General features: G+C 46.5%; 1 protein-coding gene across 2 annotated transcripts in view; it reads left to right on the forward strand.

The window, feature by feature from the left end:
• KLHDC1 (kelch domain containing 1) overlaps nucleotides 1-27,774 on the forward strand; it is a 1,359,852-nt gene that overhangs the window by 1,078,638 nt on the left and 253,440 nt on the right. For both annotated transcript variants that reach the window (XM_078659709.1, XM_078659708.1), the window contains exon 10: nucleotides 3,917-3,989. In XM_078659709.1, coding sequence (XP_078515835.1) covers nucleotides 3,917-3,989 — 73 coding nt within the window. The remainder of the gene's footprint in view (nucleotides 1-3,916; nucleotides 3,990-27,774) is intronic.

Here is a 27,774-nt window from a genome sequence, read left to right on the forward strand (position 1 = left end):
ACACACTCACTGATTTTTAGGTTTACACACACACACATCCACTCACTCACCTGTACAGTCACTCGTACTTATGGTCACTCAGTACAGGACTATCATATGCACTCATACACCTATATAAACACCCACACACCACCACTCATCCATAGAGGTACTCACACACCTAGTCAGTCATGCTAATAATTAATCACACTGCCATTTACTCACCTATACGGTTATACACACACCAGCTCAAATACTCATACAAATACTAGCACATTTTTACGCTCTTATACAATCACTGATACAAGCACACACCCATCCATGCCACTCTCAGAATCACACACACTCACTTATAGCCATTTATATACTCCAACACACATATATACTGCCTTTCACATATGTAGTTACTCACATATGTACCACTGAGATATACATTCACTCACTAACATGGCCATACGCACAGTCACCCACCCATACAGTCCATCACAGATGCACTCTTGAAGCCATGCACCCAGTGAATCACCCACTCACACATCTATGCACAGTCACACACACCTCACCAACATAAACACTCAGGCACCCACACAGTTACTTAGACAACCAATCAATAACACATATAGACACTCATGTAGCTATTCACCAACCCATGTACTTCACAAGAAATTGGCAGTAGGGAAAAAATGCGCAAAATAGTATGTAAGTTCTTGACAATATTCGAAGGTAGCATATGCTCAAAGGTGAGAATACAACCACTGCCAAACGTTGTAAAAACAGATAGACATAAGTCAACCCTAAAGCACAAACACAATTTCCAACCTGAGCAACTCTAGTGTCTGAATTGATGATTTAGTAGGTGTGTGACTGACTCTATAAATGAGTGATTAAACGTATCTTACTGTGTGAATGTTGTATCCGTCTGTCTGTGGTGTGTAACCGGCTACATGGGTTTGTGCAAACACAATTTCCACCCTGAGCAACTCTAGCATATATAAATGTCCATGTCAATAACACTCTTTTACAAATTGAAAGGTTTTTCGTTTTTTTCTTTATTGTTCCAAATTCATGTTTTCTTCATAATATATCTTTTCACATTTCAGTCTGACCCTAGGGTAACCAAATCATAAATAGTTCTTCAGCAAATGGAAAAAGCCAACAGATCTTACCTGAAACTCCCTCTTCTCCTTGAAAGCAAATCTACACAAACTGCAGTTGGTGCATTTGTAAGAACCCAGGTTGTGTCTATGTAACCATGTCTGATTAGGTCCATCACATTTGGGATAACTGGGGCTAATCATATTACCAATAGTGTGTCCTTTGCGATAGGTCACACTAGGATATTTTGATACATATTGCTGTAATTGCACATCAGCAGTCAGCAAGTGCCAATGGCGTTTCAGAATATTGAACAATTTGTGGGACCATGGATGAAAATCTGTCACCAATCTGATAGGAGATCAATTGCTTTATTAGGAGATTGCTGCTTCAAAGTATCAGTCCTAGCCAAAGTCTGGGCACGTCTTTCAGCTTTTGCAACAACTCTCTTATCGTAGCCAAAAATCTGTGTTCCATATCTTCTGTCACATTTTTAAAGTCTTCATCCTCCGAACAATTCCTATCGCAAAGGACACATTATTGGTAATATGATTAGCCCCAGTTATCCCAAATGTGATGGACCTAATCCGACATGGTTACATAGACACAACCTGGGTTCTTACAAATGCACCAACTGCAGTATGTGTAGATTTTGCTTTCAAGGAGAAGAGGGAGTTTCAGGCAAGATCTGTTGGTTTTTTCCATTTGCTGAAGAACTATTTATGATTTGGTTACCCTGTGGTCAGACTGAACTGTGAAAAGATATATTATAAAGAAAACATGAATTTGGAACAATAAAGAAGAAAACAAAAAACCTTAAAATTTGGAAAAGAGTGTTATTGACATGGACATTTATATATGCTAGAGTTGCTCAGGGTGGAAATTGTGTTTGCACAAACCCATGTAGCCGGTTACACACCACAGACAGACGGATACAACATTCACACAGTAAGATACGTTTAATCACTCATTTATAGAGTCAGTCACACACCTACTAAATCATCAATTCAGACACTAATACACCCACTTTCAATAAAAGGTTTATTGAACAGTCTTCTTTCTCATGCAGAGGAAATGAACTGCGACAATCGTAATACAGGCTGTAAAGTATAATGCGTACAGCGAGAAGAGTATTATAAAATAATACTGTAAAAGCAATGTATGGTTTCTAAGTCACAAGAATACATACATAAATAAGAATGGCTAAAAGTACTCAACTGGTGATTCTAAAATAAGCCTACCCCAATGTACCTAATCTAAGTCTAGTACGAGGGAAGACTAGCTGGCTGTGCATATTAAGGCATCCTTTCTCTCGAAAGTTGTGATGCCATTCCAAACCTTCAATCTGCCAGCATTCTATGCTCTACCTCACCCCTCTATGGAGGAGGAGGAGAAGCTCCCTCGCATGAACCCTAAGAGAAGAGAACTCAGCTTCTACATCGATTTCACCAAAGGCCACCATGTGGACAATCAACTCTTTGTGGGGTTTACTCATGCGAAAAAAGGCAGTGCTATGAAGAAGCGTACCATCTCCCACTGGATCCTGTTCCTACTTAAGATCTGCTACGCACTGGCGAAGAAACAACCTCTGGAAGGACTGTATGCCCATTCCAACTGGGCCATAGATGCTACTACTGCATTGGTATGCGGAGACCCTGACCTAGACAGTTGCCAGGCAGCTACATGGGCGTCGCTCCATACGTTTACGAAGCACTATTGTCTGGACAGCAAAATCTGCGTGAAGGGCACTTTGCCCGCTCGGTTCTACAGGACTTCCTGGCTTCAGTCCTTCCACAGCCCACATTCCTTAGGTACTGCTTTGGTATCTATTCAAAAGGTATGGAATCTCCGGCTAATAGTCTCTTTCAGAAGAACAAGTTACTTACCTTCCGTAATGCTCTTTCTGGTAGATACTCCGTGTGGAGCCGCACAGCATCGCCTTCCGGAGCGCAGAGGTACTACAAAAAATAGGTAACAGTCTCTACCATAAAGAGCATTACCAAAGCTAAGTAACTGTTCATTTGAGGTAAGCACAGGAACTAACCACATAATTCTACAACAATATTATCAGTGTGTTTGTGTCCTCATATCATTGCTGGCACACTGCTCAATAATGTCTTCCGTTTAATTTACACACACAGAGCAACCGACCAGTGACAGAATAGTGTTTTCGCGGTAAAACTGAGAACCTATAAGGTTGTCGTAGGTGCATTACCTTTGTGAAAAAACTAAAGTCCTCTAGCCCATATATCTCCAGAGGAATCTTTCCAAAGTTTAAGAAGATCTCATGAAAATACAGGCTAGGTCCACGCTATCCAAATACTGTAAATAAAAATTTGGTGTCCAGAAAATGTGGACATACCTTGGATTACAAATCTAGCCATGCCTAAATGGGGCTGATCAATCATCTAAATCTGTTCTATATACTCATTAAACTGTAACATGTTAAAAAAAAAACTACCACAACATTGGAATTGTAATATCAGAGACGTTGTAATCTATTGGGTTATGAGAAACCGGTTTATGGGTCCCAGGGAGTGAAGTAGGTTTTTGACAAAATATGCTGTATCATGCTTACTTCCCTTAACAGGACAATAGAGGCCTGCTCTGGCCAGAATGCCTTAGGGTACAGGACCTATTGAAATCAAATAAATACACACTGAAGCAGTAGAGAAAGGGAAATGAAACAGAGGATAGCAACACTGTTCTGCGAGGTGCAGGGAGGGGGTATTTCAGCTCAGTTTGATATGCCTACTTTACATTGTTCTTAAAAAGGGAAAACTGCTACTAAAGATGACTAAAATTGAAAACGTGACATGCTAAATATCTAACATTTCATTGACAGGTGATGGATGGATTCACAACGTGACAAGAAGTGAGTGGAAACAACTTGACCATTTACCCAAGGATATTCCCAGGTAGGTGCACACAGGTCTGTGCTTGGTATATGCGATATAGTAAAGAGAATACTATTTATTACTATTAATCATATTAAATATGATATGTATTAAAGGTAGCATGTAACAAATGCATGGTATATTTATCCTTTGAAACATATTGCTGCCTATAACTGACGACAAAAATGTTTTTTCTTTTTTTTTCTTTTCATTTATCTGTATAATGTTAATAGAACAGTATAGGTGCTTTTTAGCAAGCAGATATAGCTAACCTTTTTTGAGTTGTAATACATATCACATAGAATTCTGCATTTCAGGGACTTCATTGAAAGTCCTAAACACTTGAATATTCCCTGCGGCTTTGCGTGGAAACCGGAACACCTTTTTGTATAGTTGTCTTCCATGGAAAAAGCAGTAAAAGATGTCTCTGTCCATGAATATAATGCTATTATGTAGTGGAGGCCTATCGGAGGCGCATTTTTTTTCTTAATATGCATATAAAGTTGTCATACTGGTTAAATAGCACTGCAATGTCAAGACCATGGCAGGCACCCCTTCCCACAATGCACTGTACTGGCAGTTGCCCCCAGAGCCCGCATTTTACTGCACCTGAGAAAAGGAACTCAGAACACCTTTGAGTTTTCACTCCTCAAAATTCTTTTTTTTTCCTGTCAGGAAATTCGTTTTTATTATTTCATTTTACATGTATGAATATCTGCCATTGAATGCACCAGTTTACAGACTATTTATTCTGACTGAAAGTTTTAGTCAAAATTACCTTTCTTTTCTTAAAGTGTTTTTCATTTGGGAGAAAAAAGGTAGTTACTTATTCTCATAAGCTTTGGGTACTCTGCCTTTCACACTGCCAAGGAATATGAAATTTGTCAAAAATCGACTGTGAAAGACAGAGAGAATTGGATTTGGAGGTATGATTGAGAATATGAAGGCAGAGTAAGACAAGAAAAAAGAGAAGGTGGCTAGAAATATCAGTCTCCCTGCCTGCCTAAATAAGTCTGTCTACTGACAAAGGGCTGGTATACGGGGACATGTGGGAAGAGAAAACCAAGACACCACCACCCTTCCAATCGCTATTGAAGAATAACAACACAGACATTGCACCGGGTCAGTGCCAACATGTTCACCTTCCACTGATTCACATCATGCACTTTCATCAACCACAAGACATTCAAGATCAGTGTCATGGAAGCCATCATTTCCATCAACGTCAAAACATAAACCATGGTCATTGGCGACTGTCACACTGTTGATGATGACATTTCCAGTGATGGCTGGGTAAGACCAGCATTAATAGCGACACATTCACATTCGACGACAAAAGCACCAGTATTAGCAGCAACACATACACCAGTTTTGTGGAAAAAAACAAGATCTATGTCAACTGCTTCACAGTTGATATCGAAGAGACAGAAAAAGAGCATTGTTCCACCTGTGACTCCTACAGTCTGGTCTTTATCACCATCTTCAAATCGTTATGAATCCTTGCACTCAGACCTTTGCCAGACATACATTCTCAGCCCTTTCCTAAAACTCCTTTTTGGCGTTCAGAAAGGGCCACATAACCGTAACAGCTTCTTTACCATATCGCCAGTAATGCCAATCATACCATCAGACCTGTGCGTCCCCTTGATCTTTCTCCTCCAAGGAAAACACCAAATGCAACTTCCAGGTCTCCAGTGAAAAAATTTAAGCGAAAGCCTTCTTCTCCACATGAATCTACAAGGAGCAAAACCAAATCTCCTCAAAGTACTCTGGTCGGTAGATGAAGGAGATCATGAACTTGATCCCGATCTCCTAATTCTTACTCGGACGTGTCACAAACATCGTACACACCAATGTCACTCCCTCAATCTCCAACCAGGGCATCACCACTGGATGACATCCTGGCATATTAGGAGTTTTTTGCAAGAGAAGCCGCTAAATGTAATATTATGTTTGAGACTCCTCAAGCAACAGTCTCTGTAATATTAGTAACCCACCATCCAAGGGCAGTGGCAACACCTATTTTGGTCTTAGTAATGGCCCTTTTAGAAATAGCAGATGAAAGAATTTTAACACCAGCTACAGTTAAGGCGGTACAAAAGGGGGTGGTGATGGACGGAGCATCTGAATCAATCAAACACTCACACCCAGTCAAAAGATCTGGGTTTAATCCATCACTGTTCTTTAGCCCACTCTGCCACCCCAGTTCAGACATGGCTATATGCAAATCAGTCTGACCCTGTGCCTCATGGGAACAGTCCAGCCCGAACTGCCAAGCCATGTCTTCCCTGAACCGGAAACAAGCTTCCGAGGACCGGTTTCTGGCATTCCAGCCGTCTTCAGCCAGGCTTGCTTGAATCCAGTGGCAAAGTGAGCAAGGGACTCACGTCTGAGCATACCCTGCCACACTTATGGCGGCCAAAAGCAGTACAAAAGGGGGTGGTGATGGATGGGGCATCTGAATCAATCAAACACCCACACCCAGTCAAAAGATCTGGGTTTAATCCATCACCGTTCTTTAGCCCACTCTGCCACCCCAGTTCAGACATGGCTATATGCAAATCAGTCTGACCCTGTGCCTCATGGGAACAGTCCAGCCCGAACTGCCAAGCCATGTCTTGCCTGGACCGGAAACAAGCTTCCGAGGACCGGTTTCTGGCATTCCAGCCGTCTTCAGCCCGGCTTGCTTGAATCCAGTGGCAAAGTGAGCAAGGGACTCACGTCTGAGCATACCCTGCCACACTTATGGCGGCCAAAAGCGGTACAAAAGGGGGTGGTGATGGACGGAGCATCTGAATCAATCAAACACTCACACCCAGTCAAAAGATCTGGGTTTAATCCATCACCGTTCTTTAGCCCACTCTGCCACCCCAGTTCAGACATGGCTATATGCAAATCAGTCTGACCCTGTGCCTCATGGGAACAGTCCAGCCCGAACTGCCAAGCCATGTCTTCCCTGGACCGGAAACAAGCTTCTGAGGACCGGTTTCTGGCATTCCAGCCGTCTTCAGCCTGTCTGAACTGGGGTGGCAGAGTGGGCTAAAGAACGGTGATGGATCAAACCCAGATCTTTTGACTGGGCGTGAGTGTTTGATTGGTTCAGATGCTCCGTCCATCACCACCCCCTTTTGTACCGCTTTGGCCGCCATAAGTGTGGCAGGGTATGCTCAGACGTGAGTCCCTTGCTCACTTTGCCACTGGATTCAAGCATGCCGGGCTGAAGACCGCTGTAATGCCAGAAAGCGGTCCTCGGAAGCTTGTTTCCGGTCCAGGGAAGGCATGGCTTGGCAGTTCGGGCTGGACTGTTCCCATGAGGCACAGGGTCAGACTGATTTGCATATAGCCATGTCTGAACTGGGGTGGCAGAGTGGGCTAAAGAACGGTGATGGATCAAACCCAGATCTTTTGACTGGGTGTGAGTGTTTGATTGGTTCAGATGCTCCGTCCATCACCACCCCCTTTTGTACCGCTTTGGCCGCCATAAGTGTGGCAGGGTATGCTCAGACGTGAGTCCCTTGCTCACTTTGCCACTGGATTCAAGCATGCCGGGCTGAAGACGGCTGTAATGCCAGAAACCGGTCCTCGGAAGCTTGTTTCCGGTCCAGGGAAGGCATGGCTTGGCAGTTCGGGCTGGACTGTTCCCATGAGGCACAGGGTCAGACTGATTTGCATATAGCCATGTCTGAACTGGGGTGGCAGAGTGGGCTAAAGAACGGTGATGGATTAAACCCAGATCTTTTGACTGGGTGTGAGTGTTTGATTGGATCAGATGCTCCGTCCATCACCACCCCCTTTTGTACCAGTTAATGCAGTAACAGCACTCCTACTGAATGAAGTATAAACCCCCACAACTAGACCCACATTTCCTAAAAACAGATCCAAAACTAGATTCAGTCATTGTCACAGCAGTATGACACGAGCATACTTCTACCCCAGAATTATCTGCCACGCTGGAGACGGAAAACAACAGGCTAAACTGCACAGGGAAAAATATTTGTGACACTGTGTCAGTTCATAAAAAAAAAGCCAGCACAACAGTGCTACTCAGAAAATACCACTGAGAAAGCTGAGATGGAATGCAGTCTTTCGTGCTCAAAACATCGGTAGCAAGACTATAGGAATGATATAGGGTACCTTGGTTTGAAACCAAGTAATAAGTGCTGCAGAAGGACATAGGCCTGCATCCTATCTTAGACCTCAGGGACATCAACCGTTTCCTCTGGAAGGAGAATTTTAAAATGCTAACCTTAGCGCAGGTCTTGTCTGCCCTCGACCCTGGAGACTAGATGGTAGTGTTGGACTTGCAGGATGCTTATTTTCACATCCCAGTCCTGTCTGCCCATCGGTGTTACCTATGGCTCACGGAAGGCCACAAGAATTTTCAGTTTACTCTGCTCCCATTTGGCCTTAACAGTGTCCTCGGGTGTTCATGAAAGTGATGGCGGTGGTCGCAGCTCATCTGCGTAGATCAGGGATTCCAGTCTTCCCCTATCTCGACGACTGACTGTTGAAGGCGGGCTCGACCCAGGCTGTCGTCTCCCACCTCCAGACTACGGCGGACCTCCTGCATTCGCTGGGGTTCACGATCAACGTGTCACACCTGACTCCCTCCCAGAAGCTCCTTTTCATCGGAGCAGTTCTGGATACAGTGCAGTTTCTGGCCTATCCTCCCGAGCAGCGAGTCTGGGTTTGTCGGGCTATGATTCTGATTTTGTTAAGGTTGACTCTGAGGCTGTTGGGCCTCATGGCCTCCTGCATCCTGCTGATGGATCATGGCAGGTGGCGTATGCAGGCTCTGCTGTGGGACCTGAAGTTCCAGTGGGTGCAGCATTAGGGGGATCTTTCCGATATCGTCCAGATCTGGGGGGAGACTGCACGTCAGCTGCAGTGGTAGCTCCCGAACCAGAATTGGGTCACGGCAGATCCCTATCCATTCCCCAATCAGAGTTCACAGTGGTGACAGACGCGCCACTCCTGGAATGGTGCGGCCACATGGGAGAGGCGAAGATCAGAGACCTCCGGTCTCCAGCGGAGTCCGGGCTCCACATCAACCTTCTGGAGCTTCGGGTGATTCGTCTTGCACTGAAAGCATTCCTTCCTTCTGTCAAAGGAAGAGTAGTGCAGGTGTTCACAGACAACATCACCGCCATGTGGTACTGTAACAAGCAGGGCGGGGTGGGGTCGTGGACCCTGTTTCAAGAGGCCCTTTGCCTTTGGAATTGGCTAGAACGTCAGGGCATATCTCTGGGTGTTCAACACCTGGCAGGTTCCCTGATTGCTAGGGCGGACAACCTCAGCCGCCGGTGCATGATGGATCATGAATGGCGTCTTCACTCGGAGGTGGTGCAAGGTCTCTTTCAGCAGTGGAAAGAGCCTTGATTAGATCTATTTGCCACTGAAGAGAATGCACAATGCCAGCAGTTCTGCGCTTTGGAATTTGCCAGGCGGCACTTGCTTGGCAATGCCTTTTGCCGCGAGTGGAACTGCGGCCTCCTGTATGCCTTTCCGCCTGTACGACTTCTGCCCAGAGTACTGAAGAAGATCAAGCGCGACCGGGCCCAGGTCATCCTTGTGGCTCCGGATTGGTCTGGTATCCCGAGCTATTGCACATGTCCATCGATCCTCGGATCAGACTGCCTCTTCGGGAGGATCTTCTGTCGCAGCAGCAGGGGATGGTCCTCCACCCAAACTTGTTCAGTCTCCACCTCCTTGTGTGGAGATTGAGCGGCGACAGTTGACGGCTTTCGACCTTCCTCCCGAAGTCTGCAATGTTATCTTGGCAGCCAGGCATCCTTCCATCAAAACGGTTTACTCCTGTAGATGGAAAACATTTGTGGCATGGTGTGCAGCAAAGGCTGTGGCTCCCCTTTCTGCACCCCTTTCAGAGGTTCTCCTCTTCATTCTTTCTTTGGCCCAGCAGGGCTCTGCTCTGGCCACTCTTAAAGGCAATCTTTTTGCAATTTCGACCTTCCTTCGGCTGCCTGAACAGCCGTCTCTTTTGAAGTCCCCTACTCATTTGATTCCTCCAACTCATATTGTGAGGCTCCAGTAGGACTTGAACCTGGTTCTTACTTATCTGATGTGCGCTCCTTTTGAGCTGCTACATAACTGTCCTTTCAGACTCTTAACACTTAAAACTGCCTTTCTGGTTGACCTCACCTCTGCTCGCAGGGTGAGTGAGCTACAAGCCCTTTCTTCTAAGCCTCCTTTCCTGGCTGTTCGTCCGGACATGGTCGTCCTCCGCACTAGGCCTTCTTTTTTTCACAAAGTGGTTACCTTTTTTCATATAGGGCAGACCATCACTATGCCCACCTTCTTTCCGCCTCCGCATCCTTCTAAAAAGGAACAGAGGCTCCACCGTTTAGATCTAAAGCGTGCGCTTTCGTTCTATCTGGATCACACAAAACAATTCCAGGTGGATGACCAGCTCTTTGTCGGTTATGTGGGCGCCAAGAAAGGTAGGGCCGTGCAAAAACGAACCATCTCTTGATGGGTCGTTCTTTGCATCAAAATCTGCTATTCCTTAGTGAAAAAGGAACCTCCGGTTAGGTTGTGTGCCCATTCCACCAGGGCGACGGCGGCCTCTACTGCTTTGGGACGTGGAGTCCCCCTTCTTGACATCTGCCAAGCAGCTACGTGGGCTTCACTGCACATGTTTACCAAACACTACTGCCTGAACAGCTAAGTCCGGAGGGGCGGCTACTTCGCCGTTCGCTTCTCCAGGAATTTCTGGTGTGAACTTGGTTCGCAGACCCACCTCCGGGGTTGATATTGTTGGGGTATCTATTCTAAGGTGAGGAATCCATAACTAATCATCTAGTTCAGATGAACAAGTTACTTACCTTCGGTAACAATATATCTATAAGAGACATAGATTAGTTATGGATTCCTCACCGCCCCACCCATCCTCACCGTTCTGCAAACTGACCCCTCATAGGACCCTAGTTTTCATGAACCAGTGGTCAGTGTCTTGCGTCTCTCTTCGCTTCTGGTGGGGAATGTCGTGCAAAGAACTGACGTCAGCGCGTGTAATGACTGATATTTTCTCAAAATCGGGTGTCTTAGTTAGCTATGGGGTCATTACTTACCACAGTTCCTTCTTAGAATGCCTGCAAACACCACACTTTCAGAATATCTGTCTAAGAAAGAAATAACACTAACAGCTAAAGATACGATAGAAGCAAGAAATAACACTAACAGCTAAAGATATGATAGATCATAGCTCCAAGGGTATGTATAGCAACATCTCCCAACGAACAACGCAAATATACACGAGCAACACCTCCCGGTGAATCAGCAACGTCTCCAGACGAACAACGCGAATCTATTTGAGCAACACCCTCAGGTGAATCAGCAATGTCCCCTGACGAACAACGCAAATCTACGCGAGCAACACCCTCTGGTGAAAATCAGTACATACCTTGTACACTATGTTGGGGCGAGTCTACTTGCAATTTGGATGTTCCTGTTTCAGAGGCAATTTCCCTTCCGAATCAGTAATTAACCATTAGAGGGGAAATAACCCATCCCTCCGTAAGCACTTGGTCAAAAAGGGGTCCGGCCTTCCTCCACAAGGAATAAGGACACTAATATATGCTTCAAGGGTCTTTATTACATGATAATAGAGTGACAAGGAAAAAGAAGAAATAACTAAATATCACAGTCAATCATCAATACATACATATACATAGAACCTGAAAATAAAAGATGTAGTTAGAAATACTTAGACATACATGGAACCCCTCACCATATTCGTAGGCATCTTTACAAGGGTCCGAATCTCTATCCCTCTCTGGTTGGGTCAGGACTCTCTGCTCCACAAACACCACTGCACGTCTGCACCATGATGTTTCACCAGATCGCCACAACAGCCAGATCAGCATCTCACCCTCACTTTGACCCGCTTTCACTAATATAGAATGTGTCTCTTTCTCGAAGCCTCTGGAAGAACCCGCCTACCGTTCTCATAGGATTCCTGTACCGCCTCGTACCAAGCACACAACAGCAGCTGGCCAGGCGTTTGTTATGGCTCCGGTGCGAAGAGAGCCCATTCCACCGATAAGAACCGGTCCCTTCTGGTTTATTGCTAGCGAACAACACATGGAAACTAAAACATTGCCTTTCACCTGAAAAGGCTCGGCAAAATGGTGTCAGAAAAGAACATGGCATCGCTCGAGCATAGGCCTCTAGGCCCGAAAAAGAGCAAAAGCAATATGCAAGAAGGCATAAGATCATGCCAAAGCAAATAGGCAAGCCCTTCTAATAGGTGAGGTAAAAGTCAGAAACAAAAAGAGCATCATAGGTGTTCGAGTGACAGCAACATATACTGAGTTTCTGGTGGGCAACGGTCATAATCGAGCCAATCAGTACCAATACCTCTGTCATTACAGCGCGCGAAGGCAGCGTCTAAGTAGATACCGCTACATCATTCCGGCGACCACGACGACATACGCAGAGTCGACCGACGTCACCTATCGACGCGTAGAGGTACCGCTGAGGGGAAAATTCTCCAGATCCAGTCTGACGCCTGGGGGTAATTTTAAGGTGAGCAATCCATAACTAATCCATGTCTCTTACAGTTATATCGTTACCGAAGGTAAGTAACTTGTTCTTCAAGCATTTCTAGAGCAAACAGGATTTAAGATGGTCTACTATCTTTTTTCCCATTGTCCTTGTAAGCCTGTACCATTTCTTTCCACTGCGCTGCAATGAGTTACTTCTGCATGCCTTGCTTCTCCTCCCTACCAAACTCTTTCCCTTCTGCTTTGGCCCAGTAATTAACCTCTCTCTCCCATATCACTATGATGGGGGGTTACATGGATTCCCATTGCATGGTTATTGCCAGCTTAGCTAGTAACAGAGCCAGGTCAGTAAATCTCGTTGTTACCTTGACTTTCCTCAGTCTGGGATACATACCCAGCAGGCAATATTCCATGCTCTCCTGTGACTTGGAGATAACTTGTGTCACTTCAACCCAGAAGTTTCTTAGCTTAGTACTACCCCAGGTTATATGTAGAATATCTGCAGGCAAGTAAGGGTGTCACATGGGACATTGTCGACTTTGCTAAGTTAGCATGAGCCAGGCAGACACTTTATTTTTGGGAGACTCTGTTTATGCCTATCACATGAGAACCGTCTGCTTTGTTCGTTCTCTGCCTGTTCCTGGAGTTTAGTCTGAACGCTGTGAGCAAGGTCGATAAAAAATGCCCCTTGTTATTCTGTTCTGGTCAGCCCCTAGCACCCAGACAAAACATGCTAACACAGCTGCTGCTGGAAACTAGTACTTTGATATTATGGGGATGCATGTTTAGGGGAAACACACTTCGAGAGGGAGCTTTCCAGGGAGAAGAGCAACGCTGTTCCTATGATGTAGATATACCATCAAGGCACTAAGGTATGGGGTCTGCTGACAAAACCCAGAGATCTTCAATTATATAATAATACTTCTTCTTATCAAGGGGAGGGTGGTTAGGCTTCATAGTGCTTTCTCCACTGTCTTTATATGATGAGATCTACCTTTATGATATATGGCCTAGCATCAATGCTAACTGTATTAGTTTTATGCATTTTTCTGCTGGTTGTGGCTCTTATACTGCGTTTTGGAGCACGATAGTTAAAATAAACATTTTAAACTATATTAGTGTTTCAGTTATTTCTTATTGTGGACAGGTACGAGAGTGTGTTCTGTTACTGCAATTCCTGAGAAGTTCAGGAGTGTTGTGTTGTGGGGTGTCTAATCATTTGTTTCTTCATGAGTGTGTTGGAGAGCGAATGAGACACTATAGCAGATCGGTCCTGTGCTCGTGGGCACTATGGTGGTGGGAAGGCTTAGCCTTCATACACTGAGTTCACATATTCCTGAGCATAGTTCTTTGTATGTGCAGAATCACTGCAACATGGCGCCACCAACGTTTGGTCTGGTCCTTATACACGACACCCCTGAGTTGCGCTTGTGCTTGTCCACTATACCTTCTCACCTGTTGCGGAGACGTCCCTGGTGCCTGGGCTTAACCTCCTATATATGAAAATTATAGGTTTATTCAAGCTTGATTTTTAAAATGTTTTCTTTGTTCTTCCCCCAATATTGTGCAACCGTTTCCATAAGTAGTTTCTGCGATTCTGAATGGCGGTCGCTATTGCGGCGCCCAACCGCGCTGCGGTCACAGCTTATTTGTCTCAGCATGGTGAACCTAATAGAGGGGTAGATTTTATTTTTGTTGTTGAGGCGGATGCAGCATTCCGCTTCGATGTCTTCTATTCTTGGGTTACTTTTCCGGCGGTGGATGTGAACGATAATTTGTTTCATGAATATACTGCCTCCGCGGTCCTGCGGACGTATCGCCCTAATCATTTACTTGAAGTTCCGTTGACAGCTTGGCAGCATACCATATGGTTTACTGGCGCCCTGCCTCACCCTCTTTCTGTGGTCCGATTAGTCCCCTTATCAGTCGAGGGGGCCAGGTGGCCGGTTTTGGCTGGGTTTACATCCTATCGTAGAGCTGAGACAATCATTGATTCATATTCGTAGAGCTGTAACACAGTTTATGTCACGTAATATTGAGGTCGCTCCCCCTGGAGCTGCTGCACAACCACCTGGACATGGTGGTGGTCTGGTTATTAGTCCCATCATGAATAATTCGGTGATAGATAAACATTATCAAAATAATGAGGATTTCCCTTATTGGCTGGCAGAAAAATTTGAGCAACTCGAATCGGTCTTTCTGCATATTTCCCTTGTGGAGAAACACAGGATCCTTACTATGAGCTTACTTAAAGGACTGAGTCAAGTCAAAAAAACTTTATTGTATGATTAATTAAAATCTTTACAATCTTCCCATAAAAATAAAAACGACTGTTCAAAGACAATTAATATCAGGCAACATTAAAATTACCCATTAGTTTTATAACTTAAGTCCATTTAAATGTCTAACATATAAAATGTTATAAATAAAACAGTTAAAATTTTGATCTAGGCCAACTTCTGTGATCCTGCCGTCTAGGTGAGCTCTTAATCAGTTTTACATTCAGTCCGTGTGTGGCATAGTTGGTCCGTGGGGACCGGGCCTGGGGGAACATTCTCCTCGGTTTTTCTCCTGCTCGGCTTGCCATAAGCGTTTTCTTACCTCTTCCAGGAATTTTACTCCCCAGCAGGCCAGAATTACAGAGGAGCCTCCCAACCAACTTATCATTGCCTGTCTGCATGTGCGAATATTCTGTTCATTGAAGATGGGTTTTAAAAACTGTCTCCTCAGGGCCATGACTGCTGGGCATGCGCATAATAGGTGGGGTAAAGATTCCGTTTTGTATCCACATAGTCGGCACTGCTCTGTTCGATGCTTGTGTTTCCAGAGTGGCAGTAGATCTTTTGAGACGTGCTGTCCCATCGGGTAGTATGTATGGCTCTTTTTTAAATACCCGCTAAAATGTGATTATAAATATGCTTGCGGTTTAAGTGATTTATAGGAGGTAATGATGGTCCACCGATGTCGACGTTTGGAGATTGTATTTTTGTCCTCCAGAAAGGATTTCCTTTTTGCTGCTTCATTGACTGCTCTACTAATACTTGCTTTGTTTGCCATGGTTTCCCATACTGTTTCCAAAACAAGTTTTCAAGTACTTTCCCCAGGTACTTGGTATTTCTTTGTCCACCTGATACGTGATTTATTGCCAACATAGACTGTCCATGGTGTCTGGATCAGCTTCACGAAGCCGCTCATGCTCCGGAATTTCTGATGTTGAAGGCCAAATTCGAGCCGCACTTGCGCTGGGGAGGCAGATTTCGGCAGATTGAAAACTGCCTTGTAGATCTTTGTCTGGAGGTCATTTAGTAGGTCAGCCTCCTTACCGCACCAGGTAACTAAGCCACTGGACAGGGTGGGCAAAATTTGAGGAGCCAACACCTTTAATAGGTGGTTGTAATCCGGGCAATCCAGTTTTGTTTTTAATAATCGATATGTAAAGATTAGCGATTGCGCTTTGGCTTTCATTGCCGATTTGTGCTCCTTGCGTGTTAGGCCTTGCCCTATTGTTATACCAAGGTATTTATAGGACCCTTGCTCTTCCACCGTTGGCACATTCGCCGTCCATTTAAACTTGATTTTTTTTGGATCTACTAAGTGAACGACTTTTGTTTTTGCTTTATTTAATTCCAGTTTTCCCCGGTTCAGATAGGCTGATAATTTATTTATTGCTCTTTGTAGGCCTATTGGTGTTTGGCTTAGCACTACTATGTCATCCGCGTATTGTAATATGTTGACTGGCTTGTTGGCCATGATCGGTGGATGACATTCGGCAGCTTCCATAGCTTTGCCGATATCTGAGAGGAACATGTTAAAGAGGCTTGATGCTAACACGCATCCTTATTTTAAGCCTTGTTGCTTGGGAATACTCGTCAATCGCCTAATTTCACTCTTGCCCATGTGTTGTTATGAAGGGCAACTATTGCCTTTAGTAGTTGACTGGGCAGTCCCCATGTGTTTAACTTTGCCCACAAATGCTCTCTGCTAACTCAGTCAAAAGCTGCTTTTATGTCAATGAAACATGCGTACAACCGTGTTCCCTTATTTACTGCCTTTTCCGTTAAGAGAGACAAAATAGCCACGTTTGTTATAGTTCCCATCCTTTGCCTGAATGCTGTTTGGAACTTAGGAATTATATTTGTGTCGTCCATCCAGTCTCGTAGCTGTACTAGAAGACAAGAAGAGTAAAGTTTGGCCTCAACATCAATTAAAGATATCAACCTATAATTTGCTGGGTTACGATGGTCTCCCTGTTTAAATAGCGGGTGTATTATATTCCCTTTCCAAGAGACAGGGACATCTGTATGTACGTATATGTAATTGAAAAGAGGCGTTAAGATCTCTGACCAGAGGTCTAGTTCGTTCTTAAAAAGCGCGTTCGGCAACCCATTTGGACCTGCTGCTCCTTCTGTCTTTAATTTTATTATTATCACCCGCAGTTGTTTTTTGCTGATTAATGGATTTAGTTTGTTGCCCCCTATCTCTTGTTCACAATCTTCATTTTCTCTGTTAACCAAACTCAGATTTCTTTTTCTTTTACCCACTTCTAACTCCGTCCCCCGGGGACCTTCAGTTGTGCTTAAGTCTGTGTTGCAGTACAAGTTTTGCACATGATGAATCCACGTTTCTTCTCCAATTCCTGCCTCTTGTTGGAGACTTGCTCCTTTATTCAGATTGTTTATAATGCCCCAGAAGTCCCTACTATTTGGCAATTTACGTGCGCACAATAATTTATTCCAGATGGTTTCCTTATGTGCAGTCTTCGCAATTCTCAACATCTTCCTGTATACATTCCTTTCTTCCGTTAGTTTGCTATTATTTAGGCTTTTTCCAGTTCTCTCTGCTCGCGCCTGTAATCTAACCTCTCTTGTGACCCTTCTCTTTTGATTTCGTAAGTCCGAGTTGAACCATGGTTCCTTCCTGGTGTTAAACCTTCTTTGATTACCCGACACTGCTGGAAATTTATGGATAAGAACCTGGGCCAACTGTTCCCAGTTGATTACGCAATCTTCCTCTAGCTGAGGCCCTAATTTACTTGTGTGATCCCTTACTGTGTCCTGGATACTTTTCAACCCACCTCCTTGCCATTTTAGTTTTTTTAGGTTGAACTTATCGGCGTGTTGTATAAGAGAGTTCACTCTTTGAGCCGAGGTGAGAGAAACATTCACTCTCGTTATAAATGACTGTTTCCCGATTTGGCTGTTTGCACCACTTGGCAGAAAGTGTTTGCGGCGGTTTATTCACTGTGTTTTGACACCCCCTCCATAACCATTCTATCATCCGTACTTAAAAAGGTTCAGGATGAACATGGGTTTGGGGATGAGATTGGTGGGGGTGTTCCCTATTGTTTTCGACATGATCCTTGCTAACGTCAAGGGGAAAGCAGTAAGCTTACAAGTGAATCAGCACCTAGAGGCTGTTGTTGACATGGATAAACCACGTGAATTGCCAAAGATTATTTCTAAAGTATATAAGTCCTTATGGCGAAGTAACCTGGGAATTAAGCCTTTTACACAAACTCAGCAAAAGGCCCAAACTGAAAAGGATGGGCGTCCTGTCTTTCCTAAAAAGAACTGGAATACGAATCAACGGCAGCAACAACAGAAGCAAGGTTTGCATGCTAGTTCACCGACATCTGAGGCTTCTGAGCGTAGATACGATTAGCGTGTCCACTCTAAAATGAAGACACCAGAAAGATTTCAAGTTCCTGATCCTCGCTCTCCTCGTTCCTTACAGGACTCGTCAGATTCACAGTTCGGTGGAGGAGAGCTCCAGTATCGCAGACAGGGCGAGACCACTCAACAACGATGTGATCCCCCACGCCAGTTTGATGTGAAAGCCAAACCTGAGGTACTGCCTCCTTTTCTGGCCCCTTTTCAGAAGAAGAAAGTTGCTGCTTTGCCAGCAAAGTATGCCTCAGACGGTGAGAATCCGGCTCCTCAGATGGAGATGGGCGGTGATACTGCTCGACAGCACGGCGGAAGTTACCGTTGTGCGGGAGGCACTCTATCCTTATTTGAAGGCGAGAGCAACTGATTCATTCATAGTAGTGGAAACAGCAGATGTACGAGTTGCACCCCCTGATAAACTTTATGAAATGGTCCACCAAATTGAGGGTGATATTAAGCACAGGATTAAGGGGATCTTTTGGAACAACCTTACATCTTCTTGTGACATTTTGTTGCTGGAGACAGACTGGCCTCCTCAATTTGGTTTCTCTTCTTCCCGAGGGGAAGATGTTTTACTTCCGAGTTTTTACCGTTACGTATCGGATGAGGAGAAACATGCTTACGCTGCGGAATGGGCATTGGCCCTAGCGCCGGCTGTGTATCGTAGTCAGGTGGGATAGGATAATGATTCTCCAGCACACTAATTACCTTTACGATCTATGTCACAGCCGCAGGCTCAATATCTGATTAGGCCTGAAGCAAAAGCATCCGTAAATTAAATTTTACCTTAATTGGAATATCAGGGTGTTATTGAGCCCTGCGTTTCATCCATGAATAATCCTCTTTTTGCGATATCAAAACCGGATGGTTCATATCGTATCATTTTGGAGTATAGACATTTTAACAGTCACGTTCGGACATTTGCAGTACAAAACACACACAGCTCTGCATTAGTGAATAATATAGTTCGTAAAAAATACAAAACAACACTGTATATATTTCCAATGGTTTTTATAGTCACAATTAGGCTTCTGAGAGCCGTGACTTGACTGCATTTACTGCCGTCGGCAATCAGAAATGCTTTACTCGTTTGCCTATGGGCTACAAGAACAGTCCTGGGGCTTTGGCAGCATGTGTTGTGTTGCTCTTACATGACATTGACCCTGATGCATTCTCATACGTTGATGATATCTGTTGAGCAGATGACAAATTTGTCCCGTATCTTGTGAAGGTGGATCGCATCATTCTCTCTTTTGCTGACCTAGGCTACAAATTTAATTTTGCCAAGTCACACATCGCGTGTTTGGTAGTCCTCTTTTTGGGCTATGAGCTCCATAATGAAGGTTGGAGGTAGCCCCCCGCACTTTCTGGAGAAGTGTGCACAATTGCAGCCCCCGTCTACTTTGAAACAATTACAATTTTTGCTGTGTTTTTTTTTTTTAACAACACATTTTATTGAATGAAGAAAATGACACAGTACATCATAAAGCGTTGCACCATACCTTGCATAACATGGCTACGCACGCCCCCACCCAGAAGTATAACACTATAGCACTTTACCCTAATCTCCTGAGGCGGAAGCCGGGAGCATCGCGTAGCACTTAAACTGAACTGTATTTTTAACAATTTGTGTGAATCTCTGCTTTTAACTCACTCTGCGCCCTCCCCCTGCACTCACCTGTATCTTTGGAAAACAGCCGATCTGAAGGCTGGGTGACACAGAAGCCACTCGCTCGCCGCCATTACCGGCCGCGAGGAGGCTAGGACACGCCCCCTTTGGGTGGCCACGCCCACTCCGGGAAATAACAGATAAAAGCGCGCTCTGACTAAAAGAGTCGCACTTTACCCTAATCTCCTGAGGCGGAAGCCGGGAGCATCGCGTAGCACTTAAACTGAACTGTATTTTTAACAATTTGTGTGAATCTCTGCTTTTAACTCACTCTGCGCCCTCCCCCTGCACTCACCTGTATCTTTGGAAAACAGCCGATCTGAAGGCTGGGTGACACAGAAGCCACTCGCTCGCCGCCATTACCGGCCGCGAGGAGGCTAGGACACGCCCCCTTTGGGTGGCCACGCCCACTCCGGGAAAAAACAGATAAAAGCGCGCTCTGACTAAAAGAGTCGCACTTTACCCTAATCTCCTGAGGCGGAAGCCGGGAGCATCGCGTAGCACTTAAACTGAACTGTATTTTTAACAATTTGTGTGAATCTCTGCTTTTAACTCACTCTGCGCCCTCCCCCTGCACTCACCTGTATCTTTGGAAAACAGCCGATCTGAAGGCTGGGTGACACAGAAGCCACTCGCTCGCCGCCATTACCGGCCGCGAGGAGGCTAGGACACGCCCCCTTTGGGTGGCCACGCCCACTCCGGGAAAAAACAGATAAAAGCGCGCTCTGACTAAAAGAGTCACACTTTACCCTAATCTCCTGAGGCGGAAGCCGGGAGCATCGCGTAGCACTTAAACTGAACTGTATTTTTAACAATTTGTGTGAATCTCTGCTTTTAACTCACTCTGCGCCCTCCCCCTGCACTCACCTGTATCTTTGGAAAACAGCCGATCTGAAGGCTGGGTGACACAGAAGCCACTCGCTCGCCGCCATTACCGGCCGCGAGGAGGCTAGGACACGCCCCCTTTGGGTGGCCACGCCCACTCCGGGACAACATCTCTCTCGCCTATAAATAATGTGCCAGTTCAGGGAGCGCAGCGGACGGGCGCAGCAGGCGCGCCGTAAGGCAAGCCCGTCTGGGCCCGTCCGGGTCCAGACGGTCCCAGGCCCAGTGACTCTGCCTGGTGGCCCTCAAGATCGAGTGATGTATACCGGAGATACATTACGCGCACTTCGACCTAAGAAAATCCTTGCCTGCTATCACACGCATACTGAAGGTAATACCTTCTCGAATTGCTCGCGCTGCAACCCGACCCCCCGGAAATCCACAAAAGCCATTGTGAAGATGGGACTTCTTAATTGCCGCTCCCTCCCTAAACATGCGATTGAGCTAAATCTCTTAATCCTAGAGCAGGATCTCGACCTACTATTCTTAACGGAAACATGGCTATCAGAGAGCACCGATGCGGACATCGTCACGGCCCTCCCCACGGGGTATCTCTGCCAAGCTTTACACAGACCCAAAGGGAGAGGAGGGGGGGTAGCTATAATCTTCAGGGAACATTTCACTTGTAGAACGTCCAACGCCGGTATTGAGGACTGCGAGAGCTGCCAATTCTCCATCCAAACCTCCCCAGCTCACTCCCTGGCAGGGCTGTTAATCTACCGCCCCCCAGGTGCCCCCGGGAATTTCATCAATGCAGTCGTCGAAACAGCATCACAGCTAGCTTCGTCCACCTCCAACTTTCTTATGCTAGGTGACATAAACTTCCACTTTATGGACCCCGCGGATCGGGTAGCCTCTGACCTTCGGCAAGATCTAACAGCACTAAATATCCGATTGGTGAACAATGAGCCTACCCACATGAAGGGCCACCTATTGGATGCGATCCTCACCAATATACCAACTATTACCACCAATTCACATGTGACTCTCCCATGGACGGACCATTTTCTGGTCCCTATTTCCTGGGAAATTCCCACGCTGAACCTCCTAACCTCTAAAATTCAGGTAACTGACCGACGTTGGCGCAAACTCTTACCTGAGGAATGGGCCGTCGCCCTTGCACACTCCATCCCCGAGCTCTCCTCCGACCCCACCATGGCTGATAAACAGTTTAGTGAGTGGATTACTTCATCTCTAGATACTCTGCTCCCAAAAACTGCAATCCTCAAACATCCCAAAAGACTTTCTCCGGCGCTGTGGTACACTCCAGAGCTCAAAGCTCTGCGCCAGGAGTGCAAGAAAACAGAACGCTCTTGGAGACGAGACAAATCGGAAATTAACAAAAACATCTACTCTACTTCTCTTCTATCCTATAAAACCGCTATTCGGAAAGCCAAAAGCGTGTTTTTTCAGGAGAGAATAGAGGAGGCGGGATGCTCCAGCAAGGAATCATATGTTATCCTGAAAGAGCTGTTAAAAACCCCAGAACAGGGATCGGGATTCCCCTCCGACCCTAAAGCCGATCAAGAGAAATGCCAACAACTGGCTAATTTCTTCCATGATAAAATCCGAACAATTCTGGATTCAATTCCTCCCCCGAGCTCGTGTGAAGAAATCGTTCTCCCATGCCCGTCATCTCCTACTTGTCTCTCCTCGTGGGGCCAAGTTACAATAGATGAAGTAGGAAACATGCTTAATTCCATGAAGAGCGGTTCCCCTAGGGACCCTGCTCCACTCCGGATCCTCAAGGAGGTAGCTTCCACTATCATCCCCCCCCTTACTCATCTGATCAACGCCTCATTCCAACAAGGAGTTGTACCCCTGAGTTGGAAGACGGCTGTCGTAAAAGCCCTATTGAAGAAACCATCTCTTGACCCTGAGAATCTGGCCAATTACAGGCCTATTTCCCTTCTCCCAGGAGTCAGCAAAATCGCAGAAAAACTAGTCAATAGGATACTCTCACAGTTTCTGGAGGTCAATAATAAACTAAAAAGCTCCCAGACGGGCTTTCGACCAGGGCAGGGCACTGACATCGCCCTCCTGGCAGCGGTAGAGGAGGCCAGAGCGCTATTGGATGGGGGAGGATCAGTGGCAGTGATCCTCCTCGACCTTAGTGCGGCGTTCGACACCGTTGACCACCAACTCCTCATTGAAAGACTTAAAAGAGTTGGCGTGGAAGGCACAGCCCTGTCCTGGCTCTCATCCTTTTTGGCCCAACGGACCTACCAGATCTGGGAGAAGAACGCCCGCTCCTCCGAAATGCCCCTCCAATGTGGTGTGCCTCAGGGCTCCTCCCTGAGCCCCACATTATTTAATATCTATATGTCCACATTGGAGGAGGTTATCACCCCATTCGGAGTGAGCGTCGTCAGCTACGCTGACGACACGCAACTAGTGGTGTCTCTGTCCCACCCCAGACAACACACAGCTGACCTATTCAACTGCCTTACGCAGGTCCACCGCTGGATGAATAGATCAGCCCTTAAGCTAAATGGGACGAAAACTGAGGTCCTTCTGCTTGGTCCAAAAGGAATCTCACTTTCCCCGGACATCTGGCCAGCCTGTCTGGGCCCTCCCCCTGAACCTAAAACAGAGGTAAAAAGTCTGGGTGTTTGGATCGACTCTGATCTTTCATTCAATATTCAAGCTAAGAAGGTAGTCGGGACCTGCGTTGGTCTCCTAAAAACTCTGAGGAAAGTCCTGCCCCTCCTACCCCCCAAGTCCCAAAAACTGTTAATCCAAGGCCTTATAATATCGAGGTTGGATTACAGTAATGTGATTTATCTGGGCGCCCCTGAAGCGACCCTCAACAAGCTTCAGAGTATCCAGAACACCGCTGCCCGGATTATCACAAACACCCCGGCCAGAACCTCGGCTAAACCTGCTCTCAAACTCCTCCATTGGCTCCCGATAAGGGAGCGAATTAAATTCAAGGCCTTGTGCCTTGTCCATAAATCACTGCACAATCAAGGCCCCCCAGTCCTTAGCAAATTCATCACCCCCTATAAATCTACAAGATCCCTCCGCTCAGACGCAGAAAACTTCATTAACGCCCCAAGATTCAAGAAAGCCCGATCAGGAGGAAGACGTTTTTCGGTCCAGGCTGCACGTCTCTGGAATTCGCTCCCTCGTGACCTACGACTTGAACCACAATATCTGCGCTTCAGGAAGCAGTTAAAGACTCATCTCTTTCCCTAATCATATCTGTCTGCCCTCTCCTTATTCTGTATCTTTGTCCCTCCCCACCTCCTTCTTTTTCTCTTGGTCCTTGGCCCACCGTACCTCAGAATTAGGGTCCCTAGCGCTGGGATACCTCTGGGTGACTACGCGCTTTACAAAAATAAATAATAATAATAATAATAATAATAACACAGCCAGAATATGTCCCCCCATAATAGCCGTTGGGGCGTCCAAGCTGTACGTGCACATTGTTCGTTCTGCGAATGCTGAGTCTTTGGCGCATAAGATCGTCATTTCCATAGCACTGCAAATAAAGGAAATACATATCAAACCAAACCCCTTCCACCCCGCCCCAAGCCCTGTGGCTCTATGACCCTTACAGTGTAGAGTATTGTGCAGTAGTGAGTTCAGTGACTCCCTTTCAGCGTCTATTGCATAGGTGGGCATCCTCCCCGTTCAGTACTACCGCTATCGAGCACTGCCCATCATATATGCTCTTTATTAAGGTAAACTTCCATCACACAGGGCTCCTAAACGATAGCGCTCTGTGTATGCAGGGCTCTGTAACCCAGAAACCACTGCTGCAGCCCTTAACGAGTACCGGAGGGCGCATCGCCGACGGGGATACATTCAAGAGCACCAGGGAGCTGGAGCACTAGAGCCGTTCAGAGAAATAAAAAGGAGAAAAAAAAAAGAAAAAAGGGGGAAACTTTCAAAGACTATAAGAACAATAACCCCCCTCCCCCCCCCACCAACTTGCGCAACATTCCATTGGGTTCAGATCACAACAAAATTCAGGGTCAAAGGACATGGGCGATAAATAAGTACATAAACAGATCCATGGAACTGCATTCTCCCCAAGATCCCGCCTACCCTGGCTTTCCCCTCCCAGTCATATCCACCCCCTACAAGTAGGTCCCTTTGGTCACCCCCCAGGGAGATCAGTTTTTTAAACTTCGAAAGTACTTACATTCCTGATTACGCCTGGTGTCTGAAACCTCTTTAGGTGTTGATACAACCCTCATTTTCGTCTGCCAGCTGGCTTCCGGAACATACCGCGATTCTACGGTCTTTGCAGTCTGATCTGCTTGAGACCCAGTTCTTGTTGACACGTGATAATTCTACGAACTTGGTCATAAGAATAGTGCCAGGAACAGTGGGTTTCACTTATTTAACATTTAATATAAATCGCATTTGTACACATCAGCAGAAATGCACTTTTCCAATGTTGAGAAAATCTTGACAGCAGTCCAAATGGCGTTTCTGAAGGAACGCTCGCTGGCGCAGGGATAACGCATTCTTATGGTTTTGCCTGTTCCTGCTTTAGAAGCAGTCACAAAGCCAAGTGTACCGAATTCTAAAGCTTTGCACTCCCTTCAATCAATCAATCAAGGCAATGTGTAGAGTGCACGTGTTAGACCTAGCACCTTGGCGTGAGTCTCCCTTCCACTTTTTGCTGATGTGCCTCAGATGTTTTGCTGGTATTCGATGCTCAGGGCACTGCGCCACGGCCAATCCGTGCCGCAGTGCAAGTGCTCCCAATGTAAAGTGTATCCGTAATTGATTTCCACAATTGGCCTTTTTGGTTTATTGTCAGTCCCCAGTGACGTGCACGCGGAGTGCTGGGGCTTGTAGATACAAATGCTGCTAGGGCCTGCAGCACTGGTTGCGCCACCCACAGAAGCGGCCTCGTAAGATATGCCTCGGGTCCGCCATTGCAGACCCTGCGTACAGTCTGGTACTGTCACGCTGACTGCGCAAGTGCACACACTTGCCAGTCCCTACACCTTCCCTAACCTTCATATCAGTCACCCATATGGTAGGCCGACGGGCAGGGTGCATTGTAAGCGTAAGGAAGGACAAGCCATGATGTGTGTGGCATGTCCTAATAGTGAATTACCGCCCTTTTCGTTCTTCACTATTGAAGGGCTGCCTGTTCACTTAGGCCAAGGTGAGCTGACGGAATTATTACACGCTATAGTCCCGGTAGGCTCAGGGAACACGGTGGCACGTCGAGTTTAGTATGCCTGAACTCAGAATAATAAAATACTTCCTTTAGCAAGGTTTATTTTAATATCCTGTGTTTGCAAATGCTACTTTTAGAAAGTTAGCATTTGCTCGCCTAACTATTTCAGCCCGCCTCTGCCAGGATGTGTATCTGCTGTCTGGGTTTGTGTGAGTGACAGGGCTGGGGGATTCTCAGGGACAGTCGGGGTTACCAGGTGGTGAATAGGGTGCTTACACCAGGATGGGTGGGCGGAGTAGTCCTTGACTCTGAATAGGGTTGTGCTCCACCACCACAATGCTGGCTCCACCTCCTGCGGAGCGTCTGATGTCCCTGCCCTGCACCCTGAAAGAAGACGGCAGCTTCCTGTCAACAGAGTGCTCCAAAACTGGGTTGAACCAGGCTCAGGCCCCCTGGCCTGCAAAGACAAAAGAAACTGAGTATAAATATAGGAGCTCCGCTCCTAACAAATCAGATCCTGTTTTGACCACGACGAACCTCTGCCTGACTAGAATGACCAAGAGAAGCTGAAGGAAGGAAACCGGTCGCTGCCCTGAAGGACTGGCCTGCAGTGGTGTCTTGCTGAGAACGGAGAGGAAAAGACCAGAGAGGACTTGGTAGACTTGTGCCAGAAACAATCTCCAAGGGCTTGATCACGAGCTTGCCCCCTGAACGGAACCCCAGGACCATTGGGTTCTATTCTGCCTGTGCCAGTCTGCTGTTGGGCCTTAAGTTCTTATTCCCTCGCCGGAGTTGTGACTCGGGTGCCTTCGCCCCTCCAAGTTTGTGACATCTCGGAGCCTGGTCGCCCCGCCGCAGAGAGCCCCGCTCAAGCTTGAGTCGCTCTCCGCTTCAGTGCCGGGCCGCCCGCTCTCCTGTCCCCTCGCCTGCTATGGAGCGCGTTGTGCGCCTCTCATCTTCTCCCGCCAGAATCCTGCACGGAGCGCATCTGAAAGCCTCGGACGGTCCATATGTCGTAACGTACCCGACTGTCTCGCTTTGCCCTCCTGCATACCAAGGCTCGTGCCACACCTCAAGAAAGGCCTCCCCGTGCAGTGGTACCGGAAGCCTGGTGCTGCACCCGTCTGCCCGAGAACGCGACGCCCCTCACAGATCCACAGGTACGACTCTGCGTACTAAGAAGTAGTACGCCCCGCAGGCCTGAATGGCGCCTCGCCCCGTGAGCTGCATCAGACCCCGGATCGCCACAACCCTCCTGACCGTGGAGAACCGTTGGCCTCGTCCCGGGTCCGCCCTCACCAGTAGCCGCGCCTGAAACGCCTTGGACCCTCAACGCAAGGTACACTTGAACTCCATCCCGAGTTCGCATCGGATCCAGGTTCCGCAACGTTTGTTTTCCCTGTCATCGTACCTTGCTAACCAAGAAACGCTAAAGAACAATTGCCTATTTAAATCTGGTGGCCCTCAAATCGTTAAATGTTATATGGTCTTGTGATAATTCGGCATATGAAGTATTTTTATATAAAGTCTACGTATTTTTGATACAACCTAACGACTGGTGTCCGTTTGTGGTGGGTCAGTGGGTTTACTGTATGTGATCATAAATGCTTAACTAACTATCGCCCTGAAGATTAGCCTTGTCTGCTCGCGCCACGCAACCTAGAGGGTGAGCAGGGGTTATTCTTACGGAGTAGTTCCCTTGCCCTGACTAGAGGAGAAGGCCTCTGCTTGTCACAAGTGCATACCTGTGCCAACCAGAAACCTCAGATTCTAACAGCACCACTCACCCGTGAGGGTCTCAAGGCGCTGGGGGGAGGGGGGCTGCTACTGCTCAAATAGCCAGGTCTTGAGTAGCCTCCTGAAGGTTAGTAGGTCTTGGGTCTGCCGTAGGAGGATGGGGCAACAATGGGCAAGTTCG

The sequence above is a fragment of the Lissotriton helveticus genome, chromosome 9, assembly GCF_964261635.1.
Source record: "Lissotriton helveticus chromosome 9, aLisHel1.1, whole genome shotgun sequence".
Classification (NCBI taxonomy): domain Eukaryota; kingdom Metazoa; phylum Chordata; class Amphibia; order Caudata; family Salamandridae; genus Lissotriton; species Lissotriton helveticus.